Here is a 19,591-nt window from a genome sequence, read left to right on the forward strand (position 1 = left end):
TCTTCTCTTTTTTGAAAAACTATTGTGGCTTATAGTAAACAAGGGTACCCCACACGAAATGAACTATGGTGTTGCATTTGTTTTGTGGTTCATATGAATCTTGCACTGCAAATATCACCGTAACTAACATTGATACCCTTATTCTCTTCTTCCTAATGGAATTGTGTTCCACTACTCTTTCTTTCTCTTCTTCCACTTCTCATCTCAATTTTCAGGTCATTTTCTCAACTCATCATTACAACCAATAACAAAACTTATTTATGATACACATAACTTACATTTATATATAGTTTTCCGATTATTCTTATCCATGCATGTTGATTATTGCTTCTAATTGCTCTTGTTAGTTTGCAAAACAAATTGATATGTTGCTGTTGTTTTTGTTTGTGCTGCAGAGCCCTAAATTTCCTAAGAGGAATTTTGGTCAAAAAATTTCAAACCCTACATTGCATAAACCATTTCTTCAGACATTAATTTATGAACAAAAATCGATAAGACATTCTACTGGAACATATAATAGAAGAATCATATCAGCTAAAGCGGGAAAACAGAGTTGGGATTTTGGAAGATTTATAAAAACATTATACTTTTTCAATGGTCCTCCTTCTCCTGATAAGGTAACATTTTATTTATTTATCTAGTGGCTAGAAATTCCACTATTAGTGAGTTTCCGGAGTTCAAACCCGGAATATATAATGGGATGTCACTACCAGGCACCAGCTGAGCTCACGGGAACACATTTTATTTTATTTTAATCTAATGGATTGTATATGTATAGTTCAATGTATGGATAAACTAATGAATATTTATCATTTCTGAATTGTGAAGTTCTTTAACTTTCTAGTTGGGAAACTATCCAGTACTTCCACAAGTGAATCGGTTAACTCGATGGGGACTTCGGATATTGTCCTTGTAGCCGGAGGTACTGGTGGTGTTGGTCGAAGAGTGGTTGACGTATTACGGAAGAAAGGAATTCCTGTCCGTGTATTGGTATTGTTTTGTGACTTACCTTTGACATGAACTCCTTGTAAATAATTTGAGTTTAATGAATATTCAATAATGTTTTTAATTTCTGATATTTATCAGGTTAGAAATGAAGAGAAGGCAAGAAAGATGTTAGGCTCAGATGTTGACTTGGTGAGTTACTTTGATTTAGTTTGCTGAGATACTTCGCATATGATCAAATAAATATATACTTTCTTACTACTTTGGCAAAAATTTGCATTTGGTTCATAAATTTCCATAAATTGGAGTGATCATTTTGTTGACAATGAGATGTAATTGGACCTAAATATGATGGAACCAGCAATATTGGAAGAAAAAAATTGTTACTTCTGGAGGGTATGTGTTTGTTTGCAAAAGAGATAATAAATTGACTACCAGTCGTGTACAAAGTTTTATACTCTTTACTAATTTTTGCATGAAAGATTTATGCAAGTTTCAAGACTAGTTGGTGGAAGATAAAGATGTTCATCAATGCAGCTGAACTTTCCTGTTATATATATTGTATGATTACATATACTACTATGTATGATTACATATACTACTATTAATGCATACAAATTGATAAATTTTCTTTACCCTCTACTTCCTCTGTGCCCAACTAACCTTTTTGCTGAAATTAAGGTTGTTGGAGACATTACAAAAGAGAGTACTTTGATCCCTGAATACTTTAAAGGAGTAAAGAAAGTGGTTAACGCTGTTTCTGTAATTGTTGGCCCTAAGGAAGGAGACACTCCAGACAGAGCAAAATACAGCCAAGTATGTTCAATCACTTTATTAAGAATAGAAATTTTATTTTTCTTATTCAATGCATCTCTATCATGAGAAACTTGTTGGCTATTGCTGACTTATATCGACCAATTAATTTTCCCAATGTTTTACTTATTGAATGTTTGTTGAAGGCTTCATAATTATTTCTCTCTAACTGATTGAATTTATTTTTGGTGCAGGGAATTAAGTTCTTTGAGCCAGAGGTAGCGAACTGATTTTCCTTTTTGTTGAGACTATCTTCAGAGTCAGACTTGTTGTCTATTTAATTTAGAAGTTCAGTTTGTCTGCAAGCTCATCATGAAAAACTCTCTAGAAACTCTTCTTAGTTGTTGGTTATTGAAAACAGATAAAAGGTGATTCACCAGAAAAGGTAGAGTACATAGGAATGAGAAATTTGATCAAGGCTCTGAAGAACAACCTTGGACTTCGAAGGGGAAAGCTATTATTTGGATTTGAAGGTAGGTTCCTAGTTTACAGCAATGTTTGATTGATTCAACTTCTTAATTGTATGATCTAAGTTTCAACATATGAATGGCCAGTGACCACCAAACTAGATTTATGTGCTTGACTACTAAAAAGTTAAACTTGAATTTTCCCCCCATTTCTGACAGTGGGGGAATGAAGTTTGGCTCATGTATATCGAAAATGATTATCTTGCTGCAGAATTTGATGACATATGATTGATTGGAGTGGCCTTCTGAAATAGCAGAAGACTCTCCCTGTTGCATGGCTCGAGTCTGTGTTACTATTGCTTCATTCTTTGTAATGAAAGAACAAGTAACTTTATTTACTTTTGTGCATCCTAATTGATATTTTTTCCTACTTTTTCGCAGGCGATAGTTATAGGCAACTTTCTTGGGGAGCTTTAGATGATGTGGTAATGGGTGGAGTTAGTGAAAGTACTTTTCAAATTGACCCAAATGGTAGTGAAAATGGTGGACCAACTGGGGTTTTTAAAGGTATGTGTCAAATTCTTGCAAATGCATGCCATTGCATTTTTAGGGGACTAGAATAGCCTGTCCTTTGTATTTTACTGCTCAAAATAATACAGCCTTGTGTCTAATCCAGGCGTTGTTTCATCGGCAAATAATGGTGGCTTTACTAGTATCCGAACAAAGGTAAACCGCGATTTTCTATATCAACTTTTCAACGAGGCCTGGAAATTGTAGAATATTGTTTCTTAATATGTACTTGATTGAATATGTAGACCACAGTACGAAAATAATGAGTCACGTTTTGAAGTGATTTAATTCATATTGTTTTTTCTTGGTACATAAATTAGGTCGAAATCCAATTGGTTTAATATTGTTCAAACAAGCTCTAGCATAATATTTTTTTTGGAACTTGAATGTGTCCTCAACTTACTCTGACATAACCACGGCTTTCCTTCCTATCATGTATATACTATAATTTCTGGAATATTACTATACTTCCAAATTCTAATTATTGGATTGCGTTGTTACTTATCAAAGTGAAATTACTCATTTAAATTTTTTAAATCTGAACAGGTAGGTATATTAAAAGGGATGTCAGGCATCAAAATTAGATTTGACCTTTTAGATTAAGATTTTTAGTGATGTACTTAATCGGATATATTATAGCCATCCAGTACTAGCTCTTGAAATTTTAAACAAATTAAACAAAAGGAAGAAAGAAGGCAAACGAGCCAGATCAAATTTCTCTTAAAATGATTGTGTTTGGATTTTCTTTTTCATTTTTAAGAAAGACTGGATGGAACTACAATTCTGATTGTTCATTTTGGAGTTGTCTGGCTGTAATTATTTTCACGTTTCTGGTGTTGGTTGCCTAAAACTATCAGTTCCTGTTGTCTGTTATGAGCATATTTATTGTCATTTCACTTGAACTAAGTACTTTGGGAAACTAAGTTCTAAAATGAAAAGAAAAGAGTTTACATAATTGGTCTGCAGAATTTTTCAGAACCGGAGGATCTCTCTGCATATGATGGTTTGGAGTTCCGTCTAAAAGGTGATGGACGTAGATATAAAGTCATTATACGTACAAGCACTGATTGGGATGCTCTTGGATACACTGGAGGCTTTGACACAGAGAAAGGCAAATGGCAATCGGTAGTTAAAATCTAATGCAACATATTACACCGTGTATTTTATCTAATGACAACTCTCAACAGTGTTTTTATTTTCCTTTCACAGATACAATTGCCATTTTCTTCCTTGAGGCCTATATTCCGAGCAAGAACTGTGTCTGATGCTCCTCCATTTGATCCAAGAAATGTTGCATCATTGCAGGCATGGCTCTGCTGTTAGTATTTCTTTATGTCTTTATTCCTTGCAATTTCTCACACCAGTCTTAATGATGAAGCAAAATTCTCTGCAGCTCATGTTCAGCAAGTTTGAATATGATGGTAAATTAAATGAGACTTTTGTGGAAGGTCCGTTTGAGCTTCCGGTGTCTAGCATAAGGGCATATATAAAGGATCCAATAACACCTAGGTATAACCTTATTTTCTGGTTGCCTTTCCTTTCCTATCCTTTTTTTTTCATCCCTATATGCTTAAAGTTTTGCTATGTTTCTGTCATTAAGATTTGTACATGTGGGCTCAGCGGGAGTTACCAGACCGGAAAGACCTGGACTTGATCTAAGTAAACAGCCTCCTGCAGTTCGATTAAACAAGGAACTGGATTATATCCTCACATTTAAACTAAAGGTAGAAAACTGTTGATGACTCCTCGTTTGGCACAGTTATATTAGCAAATTTTCAGGTCTCCAGTTTGCAAGACTGGTTTTGTTGGTTCATATTTTCCCAGTAATGACACTTGAAGCTGAAATTGAAAATCAACTATTGGTCATTCATTTGATATAGTGTTTTTTATATTTATTCGTATTAATAAGGATCTGAAAGGCTGAGTTAAACTGTAAGTTTATTTTTTTGAGACAAAACTGTAAGTTGTTTAGATGTTAAAAAATGGGGTACATTTGGTGGTCTGTTTTCTACATATTTATTATCTTAGTAATGGTATTACTTATACATGCAAATTCCCTTGTATATATCATCTCAGTTATGGAAGTTTTTATTTTTTTTATAAAAGAAAAATCATCTGAGTTATGTATGGAGTTTTCATTTCTGTGTTACATTTTCATTTACTAACTAACAGCAATTAATGTTGCAATAGGGTGAGGATTTAATTCGAGAAAGTGGCATTCCATTCGCGATCGTGAGGCCCTGTGCATTAACTGAGGAACCTGCTGGAGCCGATCTAATCTTTGATCAAGGAGATAATATTACCGTATGTGAAACAAAAAATATGGATGCTTTTCTTGGTTTAAGTGCTCTTACTAAAAATTTCAGAATAGCAGCATTTTGCTTCTTTCTCATTTTGCCAATTTAATGCAAAAATAGGGTAAAATATCAAGGGAAGAGATCGCTCGCATGTGTGTAGCTGCACTTGAAAGCCCTTATGCATGTGACAAAACATTTGAGGTCAGCTTTTTCCTTTATTATCTCTGATCCATATTTTTCGTATTTTATTTAGTACTTTTATGTTTTCAAATGTAATCCGGATAGTAAAATATTAACCTTTGATTAACACATAGCTGTTACACCGATGCTTCTAGTTGTTAAATACAACAATCGTATCACAGTGATTTGTGTTGCTATGTTTATCTGGGCAAAGTACATGTAATTGTATAATGATTACATAAAGCTAGTTTCCCCTATATATATGAATCTAGTAATTTGATCGTGGACCGTCTCACTCTAGTTTAGGAGCTTTACATAATCCGTATCTATTTCAGGTCAAAAGTGTTGTTCCATTTAGTGAGCCGTTTACTGTGGATCCAGAAAATCCTCCTCCAGAAAAGGACTATGACATATACTTTAAAGATTTAAAAGAAGGCATAACTGGAAAGGAAGCGCTCCAAGAGAATCCCATTCCTGTTTAATATTCCTGCATTGCAGTTCAGCCATGGATGTCGCATATATGGTACATTGAGAGCTGCACATAATCTTTGAATCCAAAGAAATATAAACCAAACAAATCTGTGATACTTCATAAACCTAGACATGAATGTTTCCTTATACAAGATGAATGTATATTCTTAGTGCTTAAACACATGCTTTCCTTTTTCCTTGTTTGCTTTAGCAGATAGAAAGACAGAATTTTCATATTCATAATCGACACGACCACACCACACTTTCATAAACCAAAATAAATTTTGTTGGACAATAATATCTGTATAAAACATATTTCTTTAGTCTGATTTATTTTCACATTCTCATATTGATATTTGATATTTTGATCTGACTCCGAAATACAAAGTGTCATAAGATTAAATAGAAAAGAGGATGCTGTTATTCCGAGTTCACTTACATTTAAACTATTTAGTCCTCTTAACTCTTACTTAAGTTACAATTTGGTCTTCTAGTCCATCTGCCATCCTATCGCTAACAGTTTGATGGCGCGGCAACCTAAACATGTTTTGTTGTTCTGTGGCACCTTAAAAATGTTTGATTTTTGGTCTGTCTTTCTACTTCTGCATTTGATGAAATTAGGCTACTGTCTTTCTAATATAGTATCACATGATTTACAGAAAAAACAGACACCACTTCCTATGATTTGACCATTGTCTAGATTTTTTAGTCTTTCTATCTCATAATATACATGTGTTTGTTATACCTTGTTTAGGATGTTATAGAAAAAGTGTTATTGACTGTTGAGAGACATGTGGGAAGGTTGATGAATATTCAGTGCTACAGGCACATGGATGGCCTGCAAAGGACATCACCCTCATACAAATAATTTAAAACAGTTCAACTATTTCTCTCTAAACAATTGCCATTAAGTTCACAATGCAAATATTTTGAAACAGATTCTTGTCATGAAAAGATCATGATTTCATATTTATTTTTTGGGTATTGAATCTACAAAACCTCTGATATTTTGCAAGTTAAAAAATGATTTGAGGTAAATGATTCTGAGCAATTACATGCATTATGTCAACACTCCATATAGAATCTTGGATTTGTAAGACTCTCACGAGCTGAGTTACAAACAAGGTCCTTTGTCCTTAAATAGGTTTGGACAAAATGCCACTGCCCCATTATGTCAGTAAAATACAGATAATGTACTATGTAACATTACATCATCACAGCAAATTTCTTCGAAAATATTTATAATTAATTAATCAAAACATTGATCTAACAGATAAGGAATATTATTGACAGAGTCCTACATAAAAAAACCACGTGGCTACTACCATCTTTAATCAATGAACCAAACCCGTTGGAGCATGCTAGTGTCTCAAAGGGACCCTCATAAAGGTACCTTACGAATCTCCTCTAAAAAGAATTGATTCAGAATTCATAACAAATTCATATATACTAAATATACTATACGCTTCTTACATAAATGAACATATACAACAAATCATACATCAATTAATAGAGAAAGAAAACAAATATTCAAATAATAATTCAATCACACTGAAATTTTGGATTTTCTTTGTACTCTAACATAATGCAGTGCTGAAAATCCACATTCATTGTTTCTTCACATTCACTGTCAGGAACAACAGAACACCTGCCAATAGAATAAGGTAGAAACAATGAAACATAAATTTAAATTTTCAACCACTTGGAACCAATGAAACATAAAAAGAAAGAAGAATGTAGTGTTCAATGGAACTTACTCTGATTCTTCTTCGTGCATTTCGGTTTCTTAGTCTTTCAAGCAGTTCTTGGTGAGTGAATATGTTTCCTGGTGAGCTCAAGAACACGGTGCGTTGAACCGGAGGAGACCACAATCCACTTTTCTCATAATCAAAATCAAACTGTGGCTCATCATAGAATTTCAGCAGCAATCTATCAGAGACAGATCTTGAAACAATTTGAACATTTTCTTGATAAGTTTCGAGGGAAACTTTTGTTTTAGCTAACATTATAAGAATATGGTAATTGAAAAATATGAAGAATGATTTATAATATACCAATGTAGTAATGCATATGATTGAGATAAATGTAAATACAGGTTGTGAGTGATAGTAGCATTTGAAAAAGGAGACAAATATGAAGAGGGACTAATGATGCAGAAGGTAGGAACTTTGATAAGGACATGTATGGCTGGCTGTATGCAATTATAGATAGGTCGTGAGCACCATCATATGATATAATTTATTAATTTATTAATTGAGATTCTTGTTTGTGTTTGGTGTTTGTTTGAATGTCATGCATTTAGTTTGGTTGCATAATGAAATATATTAATATATAGGCATTGTTTGGTGGTATTGCCATAATGGAACAATACAACCTAAATTGTGGCTTGCCCCTACTTGGTGGATTTTATTTCAATTTAGGTTGTTGGTGATAACAGATTCAACAGAAGCATGTGTAAATATGGACTATGTGGGACTAATCATTTCTGAGATACCATATTTGTCCACGTATATATATATCATATTCAAACTATTAGGAACTCTATTAAGATGTAACTAGTAATATTTGGCTAGGAACTTTGGTCCCGAATGTGAAAGCTATGTGATTGGAGTTCTACGATGAGTATATCAAAGTGTTCAATGTGGTATTTAAGCAACAAGATTTTTCTACCTATTGAATTAGTTTTTTAATTTGGACTCTCCTTATGTGTTTAAGTCATAACAATTTTTCTACATAGTCTTTTAGTGTACATCTGATAATTTTTTTTGCATAATATTCACGTGAATTATTTATTTATTGATAAAATTAGTCAAAGAGAAAGTTCAATTATCTTTTTCATACCAAAGTAATAAATTCTTTAATTTCAACCTAAAGTTTATGGCTCAAAGCAACTATGTAAGTGAGTTGGACACGACACTTTTACCCAAAACCTTAATGCTTTAAGTTTATGATTCTCTCACTTATTAAAGTCTTTAACCTCCATTTTTCTAAGCAATGTGAGACTTAATTCACCTCATGCCGTCTGACCACCATTGTCAGGAAGACTTTCGATATAAGGAGGCGGTCGAACCCTTCGTCAAACCATCAACTTTGATAGCACTGTTGGGTCATGAGGGGACAGCCGAGGATCATACACATTGGGCTCTGAGCAACTATACACGTGAGTTGGACACCACACTTTTACCCAAAATCTTAAGGGCTTAAGGCATCGTGTTTATGGATCTCTCACTTATAAAGTCATCAACCCTCACTTTTCTAAATAATGTGAGGCTTAATACATCTCACACTTACCACAACAGAATACACACGGGATTTGATATAGGAGAGTGGATTCTTAGCCATTAGATTAAAAATTTAAAAATTCAATAAAAAAAAAAGGAAAATAGGCTTTGAAAAAAAAAGAAGAGATCATCATCATCACTACTCCCCCTCACACACACTTGAAGAGATTTTTTCCATTTGATAGTGTTACCTCTGGCAACACCAGTCGATCGGTGATGCTTGTTATATATATATATATATTAGAGTCTGAGGATCGAATTCAAAACTTCTTACATATTATCTGAACCTCTTACGTATCACTAGATCAAATCTAGTGCTTGTTGTATTTTCTCTCCTCTTATATTTATTCTCTCCATTCAAATGTCAGATTTTGTTTTCATCTTTTAGGTACAATGAGACATGAATGAGGTGATGCATTCCAAACATTATTACTCCCATGCATGGGAGAATTTTAGCATCATATCACTAACTGCGCAAGTGCCAATGATGATTGTGAAGCATTATTGACATTATTGACTTTAGATTTCCCTCTCCAAATAGGAGTATTATCGATTCTCTTTAGTAGTATAAGAGATAAGAGATATAAGTCAATACAAATTTATGTGTTGATTTAAGTTATGAACTAAAATATACCAATTTTTATTGACTTCTCCGTTTTTTCTTAATATCGAGTATTGAGTCTAACTCAACCTTACAAAACCGACTTGTAAGATGAGAATTGTCTCTTGTTTATAAACACTTAGTCAAGTTATCTCTCAACCGATGTGGGACTTCTTAACACACCCCCTCACGCCAGCACTATTGACTTGGTGCGTGGAAATAAACAGAGGGTGACCCGATAGTGGAAACTTGATAACAGGTGGCACAAAGGATCGTGGAGATGCTCTGATACCATCTTAGAATTGAAAGTTGGGTCTAACTCATCCTTACAAAATCAGTTTGTAAGGTGAAGATTGCCTCTACTTTATAAACACTTAGTCAGGTCATCTTTCAACCGATGTGAGACTTCTTAACAAGTGTGATGATTGTGATCTAAATCAATTGTAAAGAGACTCTTTAGAACTAATTTTGTAAGTATGTGATATGAGTTGAGACATTTGATCTTAAATACTACTCCGATTTTGAATATATTTAAAAAATCAAATTTTTAGGTTCATTGAATAAAGAATCCAAATACATTCTTTATTTAATAAAACTAAAAAGTTATTTTTTGCTTATATTCGGAGTATCAATTAATAGTTTTTATGCAAAATTCAATTCCTAGTTTGAAGCAATGAATCGATCCTTGATGATTTGATAAACAAAAAAAAAATATTGAAAAATTGTGAGTAAGAAGCAGAAGAAGAGTGAAAGAAAGAAGAAACCTCAATTTTGGCGATCATCATCATCATAATGTCAACAATAGAAGCTCTTCCTCCTTTCCAAGAAGCAGCTCGATGCAGGGACGGATCCAGAAATCAATCACACGAGAGGCCGAATTCCTTTTTTAATAATAAATAATAGAGTTAAATCTATTTTTTGTCCTTGTAAAATAACGAGTTTTTATGTTTAGTCCTATTAAATTTTAAGTGAAAATATCCTCTAAAATCTTGTAGTTTGGTAAGAATAGTCCCTATTTTCAAATATTTTTACAAAAAATTGATACTTTTAGTCCTCAAAATAATTGCTATAAAATACAAATATGGATAAAGGTAAATTTTTTGAAGGACAAAACTTAAAAAATCTTAATTTTATAAAGACAAAAAATATATTTAACTCAAAATTATAAGATAAAATCATAATAATTTATTTAGAAGCACCTAAAACAAAAGTGGGTAAATTAAGAGGTGTCATTAGCAACTCATATACATTAAAAGTTATACATATTAAACATATATGCATGGGGGGAGGAGGGTTGGAGCCCCTTCTTGCCCCCCTTGGGTCCGTCCCTGGCTCGATGTACTGTCTGTAGTTGCAGTTTCAACCCCTGTGATAAAGAGATATAAATATATTTTGTTTTAAAGGAAGTAAAATAAGAATATTAAAAAGTCTCACATCGGATAATTCACGAGAAATTATACTCTTTATAATAGGATGAATAATTAGAGTGATCGTCGAGCTTGGTAATGCTTGCTTGTAACCTAAGTTGGGGACATTAAGGTGTTGGAAAGGTCTAATATGTGGAAGGAAAAAAAAATGCAAATGTAAATATTCTGATTATAATATTTATTTAAAAAAATGCCTCCAGCGTGGGGGTGCCGTTTGGATTTGGAGCGTACATAATGTTTGATGTGGATTTAATTAACAATGGAGCAGAGAGCAGAACAGACAGAACCTTGCAAGTCTGGTGGGCCTTAACAATGGAGGGCACATATAATGCTTAAACCAACAAAACCTTTTGTTTTTTTTTCTCATATGAAATATAGGCACAATCTTAAAAGCCAATAAAAAAAATGATGAAAATAAAACATGACATTTAATTTATTTAGGCACAATCATTACAACAATATTGATGAAATGTAAAAACATGCATAATAGTAAACATAAATTGCTCAAAACAGATAAAAATTTAGATACGATTGACAATAATGACGTTGTTGTTAAGAGTTTCAGTCAATTTGAAAATCAAATGATTCTCAACTTCAATGTTGTTGAGTTGACAAAAAGTTCTCCAACCATGTCCAAACTTTGAAATTGAATTTCGTTGGTGACTAAATCGTAACTTGCAAGAGTAAATTTGACCTAAAGGACCACAAAGTTTAAATTTTGAATGAGTAGTCTTAAGTATGAGTAGCCTTCCAAAATCTCGAGAAAGAATCTATATAACAAATTTGAAGACATGAGCTTGAATAATTATGAGGTAAGATAGATTTTAAATAAAAATAACAATATATTATACTCATCAGTTCATCTAACGTGCAGTTTTCACCTATGTTCACTAAAAATGAATAATCACAGGAAAGGAAAAATCTTATGTATTGTTTTATACTAGCTATAACGTCAAAAACTTATTTGCATAAATTGAGAACCTATAGAGAAGGATGAGCTTCTCATGTGTTGAGTAGTTGTGGGGGATCAAAATTTAACTTTTATGAAAGGATGAGCTTCTTCTTATGTGTCTTCTTTATAATAATGAAACAAAATAGCTTTGAAGCTCTTACACCCAAGAAAAATTTGTCAAACACTTAAAGTCTTGTAAAAGTTGTGTATTTTGTAAACACCTCTAATTGTATATCAAGTATTAATTCTAAACTTTCTTAAACTCATTTTAAGTTAGTGAAGTCTCTTGCATTTGTGGTTGAGCATAGGAAGTCTTTTGTTAGTGAACTTGAGCATTGAGAAGTCTTTTGCCAGTGTGTTTGAGCAATTGTAATCAATAGTGATTATAGTGAAATCCTTTGGAAGTGCAAGGGGACAAGAGTACTCTCGATTTGTGAGGGGAACCAATATAAAAATTAATTGTGTCTCTCTCTATCTCCTTACCTTTGTTTTGTGTTTAATCTGAAGAGGAAAAGAGACAATAACCATGACAGGAAGAAGAAAGAAGGAGAAGAGTATTATTCAAAAAAAAAAAAGAAGGAGAAGAATATAGAAAAATTTCACTAAAAAAAATAGTATATATATGAATCTATGCATAAAAATAGGAACAAGACAATAAAAAGATTATAAAAAGTTTAGTTAATAAAAAAATTATAGAAAGAATATAGAAAAAATAAGATGAATATGCATAAAAATATGACTATAGAAATATAAACATAAACAATATTACTACCAAATTTATTACTAACTATTAATAATAATAATAATAATAATAATAATAATAATAATAATATAATAAAGTTATTAAAAAAATATAATAATAAAATTAATTACTATCAAATTTACTAAATTACCCTGAATTTTCGTAATCCAATTTCTAATTTTTTTATTAAAAAATATACATGGGACCATTATTTGTTACTGATACATAAAAAATTGGATAAATATTTGTCATTGATAATTTATTCATTTAATAAATTTTACAAGAAATAACACAATAGTTTCACTTATATTTTAACAATACTATATAACAAATTTTTAAATATTTTATTCTAAATAAATTTTTTACCTTAATATAATGAGAAACTTAAATATCAAATAAAAGTCAATAGATCCCATGGTGGTGGGTTGCTTGCAGTGGGGTTGGAAGCTTCTCTGTTTTTCTTCATGGTGGTGGTGGGCTGTAGCTGGCAGAGCCGGGGGTGGTGATGCTGGTTTTGCAGTAGGGCGTTGGATTTTCGTATTGTTCTGTTGTTTTGCCGCAACCTTAGGTGATGGTTGTTGGCTTTCGGTGTTGGAGGAGGTTGTTGTTCCGACATTTTCGTCGCACTGAGTTGGACGTGATGCGGGGGTGTGGTGGTTGTGATGAATCTGAGATGGGGTGGTGGTGGATGTGCCGAATCTGAGAAGGAGGAGGCGGTGGCGGCTACGACGGATTTGTGATGGAGGTGATGCGGGGTTGTGGTGGTGAGGTCCTGACGTGGAAGGGTAGGATCTGACGCCGCTTATGGGTCAATGTCGTGTGTGATGGGCCTTCTTCGATACAAAATTCTCTAACCGCTTACAAATCTGTTGAGATTTATAGGATTATTTTTAGAATCTCTGTTGGTTTCTAAATATGCCGAGATTTGCAGTTATTTTTGTATCTGGTTGACCTCTTCCATGCCGGTGTTGACTATTTGAAGACGAACTGCGAAATTGGACCTGCCTAGGTTTTCACTCTATCGTTGCCCCATCAATTTTTGTCTTATGGAGCTGCTGTTTGGATTCTAATGGACCAATCACTTTTGATTTAAGATCGGGAGTTAGCTTCCAGTGACATCTTTATGGGTTGGGTTGGTGGTCTTCTTTGGAGTTAGCTTCCAGTGACATCTTTATGGGTTGGGTTTCTAAATATGCCGAGATTTGCAGTTATTTTTGTTCGTCTTGTGCAAAGACCTAGTTATTAATATATTTGTTGTTGCAAAAAAAAATTGTACTATATGTGTCAACAATTGTGTTGAAATAATATTGTTGAAAAGAAAAATTATTACCTCTTAAATAAAATATGGTCAGATCTATGGTACATAGATAAGATAAAGTCTTTTATTACATTGCAAGTTAATTTTTATAAGCTTCAAGATATAAAATTCAAATCTTTTTAGAGACTGTTGTAAAATAACCACTAATATCATTTTAATTAATAAAATTTCGCCTTCATCAATCTTTTTTCTATAAAGATGTGATGAGACTTATTTATTCAATATTAAAAAATTTAAATGCATAGTGCAAAACTATTTTGTACACATTAAACAATGTCATAAAATATAAACAAAGGTGATTCAAAATGTCAATTGTATATATTTTACCTAAATACATTATTTTTTTGCATTATCTCCTTGTTTTCCTGATATATATATATATATATATATATATATATATATATATATATATATATATATATATATATATATATATATATATATATATGGGGGCTGCTAACTTAGACCCAGTTGGGTCTAAGTTAGCAAAGTGCACCTTTTCAGTTGGACCAAAATACCCATTCTTTTTAATTAATTAACCAAATTACCATCAATGGACGCGGATCCAGTGTCGCGCGCGTACCGCAGGACCATGGTTACAGGCCGTTGATTTCCATCAGACAGCCAAGATCTGATCACATCAAGACTGTCTGATCAATCAGACATCCCAGATCATCCGAATCCATCAGATTCCAGCGCGTGCACCACACTGGATTACACCCTGGAGAGAGAAGAATCTACTTTTTAAAAGCAGGACACGTGTCGCTGTCTGATTGGCTGGGCGTGATTTTTTTCCCTTTAATACTTTGAACTCAATTATTTCGTTGTAAATTAATTTTTTATTTTTATTTTTTATACCAAAATTCATAATATTTTTTTCTCTACAAATAGAGACTTGGTTCGTTTGATTTGGACACAGAAAAAAAAACCCAATTTTTCACTACCTTAATCTCATTTTTCACTACCTTACATCAACTCACTGAAACCATTCTACCAGGAAAATGGTTTCAGAGTACAAATCTCTGAAACCATTCTACCAGCTAAATGGTTTCAGAAGCAAACACAATTAATAAATTACTCACTGAAACCATTCTACCAGTAAAATAGTTTCAGAGTACAACTATGTGCAACCATTCTACAAGCTAAATGGTTTCAGAAGCAAATAACTAATAATCAACTTACTGAAACCATTCTACCAGCAAAATGGTTTCAGATTACAACTCTCTGAAACCATTGTACCAGATAAATGGTTTCAGAAGCAAACACAATTAATAAATTACTCATTGAAACCATTCTACCAGTAAAATGGTTTCAGAATACAACTATGTGCAACCATTCTACCAGTAAAATGGTTTCAGAAGCAAACATTAGTTTTTAATTACCGTTTTATCTCATTTAATTAACTAAAAATAGTTTCAGGTCTCCAAAAATTTCATAAAATATACCAAAAGTTCCAGAATATTATCTACTATTTTCCTGGTATAATGATTTCAGTGAGTTGGTTGAGTGGTGCGTGTTAAATTACAACACACAAGTAACGTATTTAGTAGACAAAAAATGAGATTAAGGTAGTGAAAAATTGCATTTTTTTTCGGTGTCCAAATCAAACGAACCAAGTCTCTATTTGTAGAAAAAAAAAATTATGAATTTTGGTATAAAAAAAAAAAAAAAATTAATTTACAACGAAATAATTGAGTTCAAAGTATTAAATGAACAAAAATCACGTCCAGCCAACCATTGTGTGACACGTGTCCTACTTTTAAAAAGCAAATTTTTCTCTCTCCAGGGTGTAATCAAGTGTGGCGCACGCGCTGGAATCTGATGGATCAGGATGATCTGGGCTGTCGGATTGATCAGACAGTCTTGATGAGATCAGATCTTGGCTGTCTGATGGAAATCAACGGTCTTTAACCATGGTCCTTCGGTACGCGCGCGACACTGGATCCGCGTCTATTAATGGGTATTTTGGTTAATTAATTAAAAAGAATGGGTATTTTGATCCAATTGAAAAGGTGCACCTTGCTAACTTAGACCTAACTAGGGTCTAAGTTAGAAAACCCCTATATATATATATATATATATATATATATATATATATATATATATATATATATATATATATATATATATATATATATATGATCTTAGGGAGGAGTATTTTACTCCAAAATGAGTGAATGATTCGTATAAATAGTGGCATTTAAATAGATGGACGCATTTAAGATATGGTTCTAGTTGATAAGAAAAAAAGTCAGCAAAGAAGAAATAAGAAATGGGTGCCGCCACAAAACATAACTAACATCTTTGAAAGTAACATGGCGCAAGTTGTGCATAACTACGACCAAATTAAGCTAATTACATACAAACCACGTTCTCAAGTTGTGCATAACTTCTCAATTGTCATCCCATTCACACTCAAACAAACCTACCCTTGTTTCTTTTTCCTTTTTCTACTCATCTCAATGAGATGAAAAATTAAAAGAATAAAAATTCAATTTACTCCCCACAATTTGCTACTGACCCAATCCAATCCTTCATAAAAAAAATAACACTATATTGAGTACAAATTAGAGTCAATTTTTAACACATTATTATAAATATACATAAATTAATTTATCTTTCATTGACTAACATTAGTATTATTTTTTGCAAGGATTGATTGGACCACGAAATTATTGTGATAGATCAAATTGAATTTTTAATCAAATATAAAATAAGGACAATGTGAAAACAAGAAAAGAAGGAAAAATAATGAGAATGTATCTTTTTCTTGTGTAGATGCATGAAGAACGTGTGAAATGGGACACCAATTTGTCAAGTTGTGGTCCCACACCACGGAGCCGTTAACCGCCGTGTGTCGAACAAACCATGCCGGAACACCGTGGAACACTCCGGCAATTCTCCAAGATCAGCGAATAGCAACTCATCCTCTTCCCCCATCGGCAACAACACGGATGCCATGTCAGCATCAAACTCCGCCATAATTGGACTCTCTAGAATAGCAGAGGATGTTATTGTGTCAATCTCTCCCAACCACCCCAACTCGTCGTCCACAATCGAGTGGCCGGCAAATTTTTGGTCCGGTTCAACCGGGCCTGGTTCGGTTTTCTTGACAGAGAGTCTTGTTGCAGCATTTCTTGAAACCGGCCATGAGTGGTTGTGGTCTGAGGAGTAAGTTATGACGAGCATTGTGGGGTCCACTCGGTTTCTCTCCACTTGTTTCCTCGCTGGACAACCTTTGCAACTGCTACACCTGTAGTAAGCTCTGTATGTCCCAATTCACACACAAATTAACACAACCTTAAAATTACCAAACATATGTTTTATGATGCATTATAATGATTCTTATTCATGGTAGTATTTAATTTGTAATTAGTTGCTACATTATTCATTAGTATATACCTGGGATATGGGGAACCTTTGATGGGTTTCTGACCGTATTTTCTCCATGCCCATGAATCAGACGGTGGAGTATTGCTCTCTCCTTTTAGTCTTGATCCTTTAGGTTCGCTGATTGGGATTTGCACCACCCTTTTTTGTATGGCTCGCTTGCTTAATTAACAAATTAAACAAAAACAATTTCACATTATTATTATTATACTAATACTCTTTGTACGAATTTGTAACAAAAAGAAAAATCAAAATCAGATTAATTAGCTAGAAGGAAACTATAGTAATTAATGGATGATGTGTAATTGTGTACTAACCTTTTCTTAGATGATGTAGAAGAGAGGGAAGTGAGTGAGGCATCGATGTTAAATGAGGTGGAAGAAGGAGGTGAATCTTGAGATGTGTCAGTGTCTTCTTGTTGATCATCAGTATATGATGGATTTTTGAATTTACTTTTCATTTTCTTGAGATTTGGAGTTGGGGTTGGCTCGTTACTGTGTGGTGGGTGTAACTAATTATCTTGACTCTCTTGAAGCTGATCTTATTATATATGTGTATGATGATGATTAATGTGGCTATAGTATCTAATCTAAGCATGTAATTAAATGGGTTTAGCTAGGTAGATTAATACACAAAATGAAAGACAAAGTGGACAAATAAGAAATTTAAGGGAGAATGGTGATTTAAAAATGGGGATTATTCATGTTGACAGATTGGCTACGCTACATTATTTATTGATGGTCTTTGTTTATTAGGGGACGTGCGAGCAAATACTTCATCTTATCGAACCTATCACACTAATTTATATCAATGTGTGTATGTCATTTGAAAGCAACCTTTGCTTTCTTTAATCTTTATTCTAGTAGTATATCATTATTATTTTCCTTAAGGATAAACTCGTTGATTAGGTTGAAGGGAACTAAGTCTCCCTTTTTGTCTTATTTGTGCACCCTTTATAGATCATACCTAATTTGTATTTGTGAGTTTATGTTCATATATTAATTAATTAATTATGTAATTGTACTATTTAAATAATATCACAATTGAGGTTCTATTATAGCTAACGACAAAAACTTAACATTATAATTAGTTTAAATTTTATCAATGACCATTTTAAAATGACTTTTAAGTTAATATCTGGTCCACTAGACCGCATAATTAATCTGATTCGGGGGTCAGTTCTGGCATTAAGTGGTTTCAGCTCCTCCCGTTCATAGTTGCGGGGATCGGATCATGGTCCTCCCTACCAAATCCAACGTCAATCATCACTGAATTAACTAACGATTACATTTATAGAAATGTTAAATACACAAATAATTTATAGTAAAAATACTATTCACACTTGTTTATACATTTTTCTTAATCTCAGTCAAATATTCACATAAATCATTCATCATGAGACATGATGGAATACCACTTATGATTAATGAAAAATATTTAAAAAACTAAAAATCAATACAACTTCATTTATATATTTTTAATTGGTAATTTTTATATCTTACAAATAGGATCATTTATTGATTTGTTATTTTAATACTCTCCTCATTTCAAATTGTTGATATATTAATTGAACCAAATACTTTTTTTTTTTGACCAATTTCTACTTATAACTTGGAACGAAATATATATTAAACATCAGTTAATTAATTTTATCTATAAACACTAAACTCATATATAACAATTATAGTCAATATATAGTTGCCTTGGTTGTTACTCCATGTGATATTTTTTACTTGTTAATTTTGTTGAAAAAATTGTTCATATTTTGTCGTTTTCAAAAGGTCAATACAAATATTAATTTAGAAAAAACTTATTAATTAACATTTTATTAATAATTAATACATACTTTTTTATAGTTATGTTACTCTTTCCTGCACAAACCATCGATGAATATTCCTAGTCCTACACTCCTACACCTCTACTAGAAAGTCATGTAAATATATTTACCACACTTGAGTTGTAGTGAATATATAGTGATGTTTTTGTAATTATAATAATATAAATATTCAAGAGAATCACTTCTTCTTACTTAAGACAAATAATTTTTTGAAAGCTTGAGTTTAAAACAACAAGACTGAGCTTAAAACGGTCACCCACCTCAAAATTGTTTAACAATATATCACTTCAAATTATAATGATTTTATATGATCACATTTATTGGATCTAAATTATAGAGAATGGGTTGCTTTCACAAAGT

At 32.6% G+C, this 19,591-nt stretch overlaps 2 protein-coding genes and 1 long non-coding RNA gene across 4 annotated transcripts; 1 reads left to right on the forward strand and 2 right to left on the reverse strand.

Moving 5' to 3' along the window:
* Positions 1–31: 31 nt before the first annotated feature.
* Positions 32–6,030, forward strand: LOC123913025 (protein HIGH CHLOROPHYLL FLUORESCENCE PHENOTYPE 173, chloroplastic). 2 transcript variants are annotated; one of them, XM_045963632.1, is made up of 16 exons: positions 32–215; positions 396–617; positions 829–990; positions 1,087–1,137; positions 1,627–1,761; positions 1,953–1,976; positions 2,120–2,231; positions 2,607–2,732; positions 2,842–2,891; positions 3,702–3,860; positions 3,945–4,040; positions 4,129–4,244; positions 4,336–4,459; positions 4,926–5,039; positions 5,153–5,233; positions 5,548–6,030. In XM_045963632.1, the coding sequence occupies exons 1-16, from the start codon at positions 66–68 to the stop codon at positions 5,692–5,694; spliced, it is 1,869 nt and encodes a 622-aa protein (XP_045819588.1). In that variant the 5' UTR covers positions 32–65; the 3' UTR covers positions 5,695–6,030. The 2 variants fall into 2 exon arrangements, with proteins under 2 accessions (XP_045819588.1, XP_045819589.1); XM_045963633.1 differs by lacking the exon at positions 32–215 and having other exon boundaries at positions 477–617; positions 845–990.
* An 867-nt stretch (positions 6,031–6,897) lies between these two features.
* Positions 6,898–8,171, reverse strand: LOC123913027. The gene is made up of 2 exons (XR_006811524.1): positions 7,441–8,171; positions 6,898–7,331 (listed from the first exon to the last, which is right to left on the reverse strand). It is a non-coding gene; the product is annotated as an uncharacterized LOC123913027 (long non-coding RNA).
* Positions 8,172–16,270: 8,099 nt separating this feature from the next.
* Positions 16,271–18,171, reverse strand: LOC123918668 (probable WRKY transcription factor 65). Its single transcript, XM_045970784.1, has 3 exons — positions 17,712–18,171; positions 17,407–17,556; positions 16,271–17,269 (listed from the first exon to the last, which is right to left on the reverse strand). The coding sequence occupies exons 1-3, from the start codon at positions 17,852–17,854 to the stop codon at positions 16,819–16,821; spliced, it is 744 nt and encodes a 247-aa protein (XP_045826740.1). The 5' UTR covers positions 17,855–18,171; the 3' UTR covers positions 16,271–16,818.
* Between the last annotated feature and the right edge of the window lie 1,420 nt (positions 18,172–19,591).

The sequence above is a fragment of the Trifolium pratense genome, linkage group LG3 (genome assembly GCF_020283565.1).
Source record: "Trifolium pratense cultivar HEN17-A07 linkage group LG3, ARS_RC_1.1, whole genome shotgun sequence".
Taxonomy (NCBI): domain Eukaryota; kingdom Viridiplantae; phylum Streptophyta; class Magnoliopsida; order Fabales; family Fabaceae; genus Trifolium; species Trifolium pratense.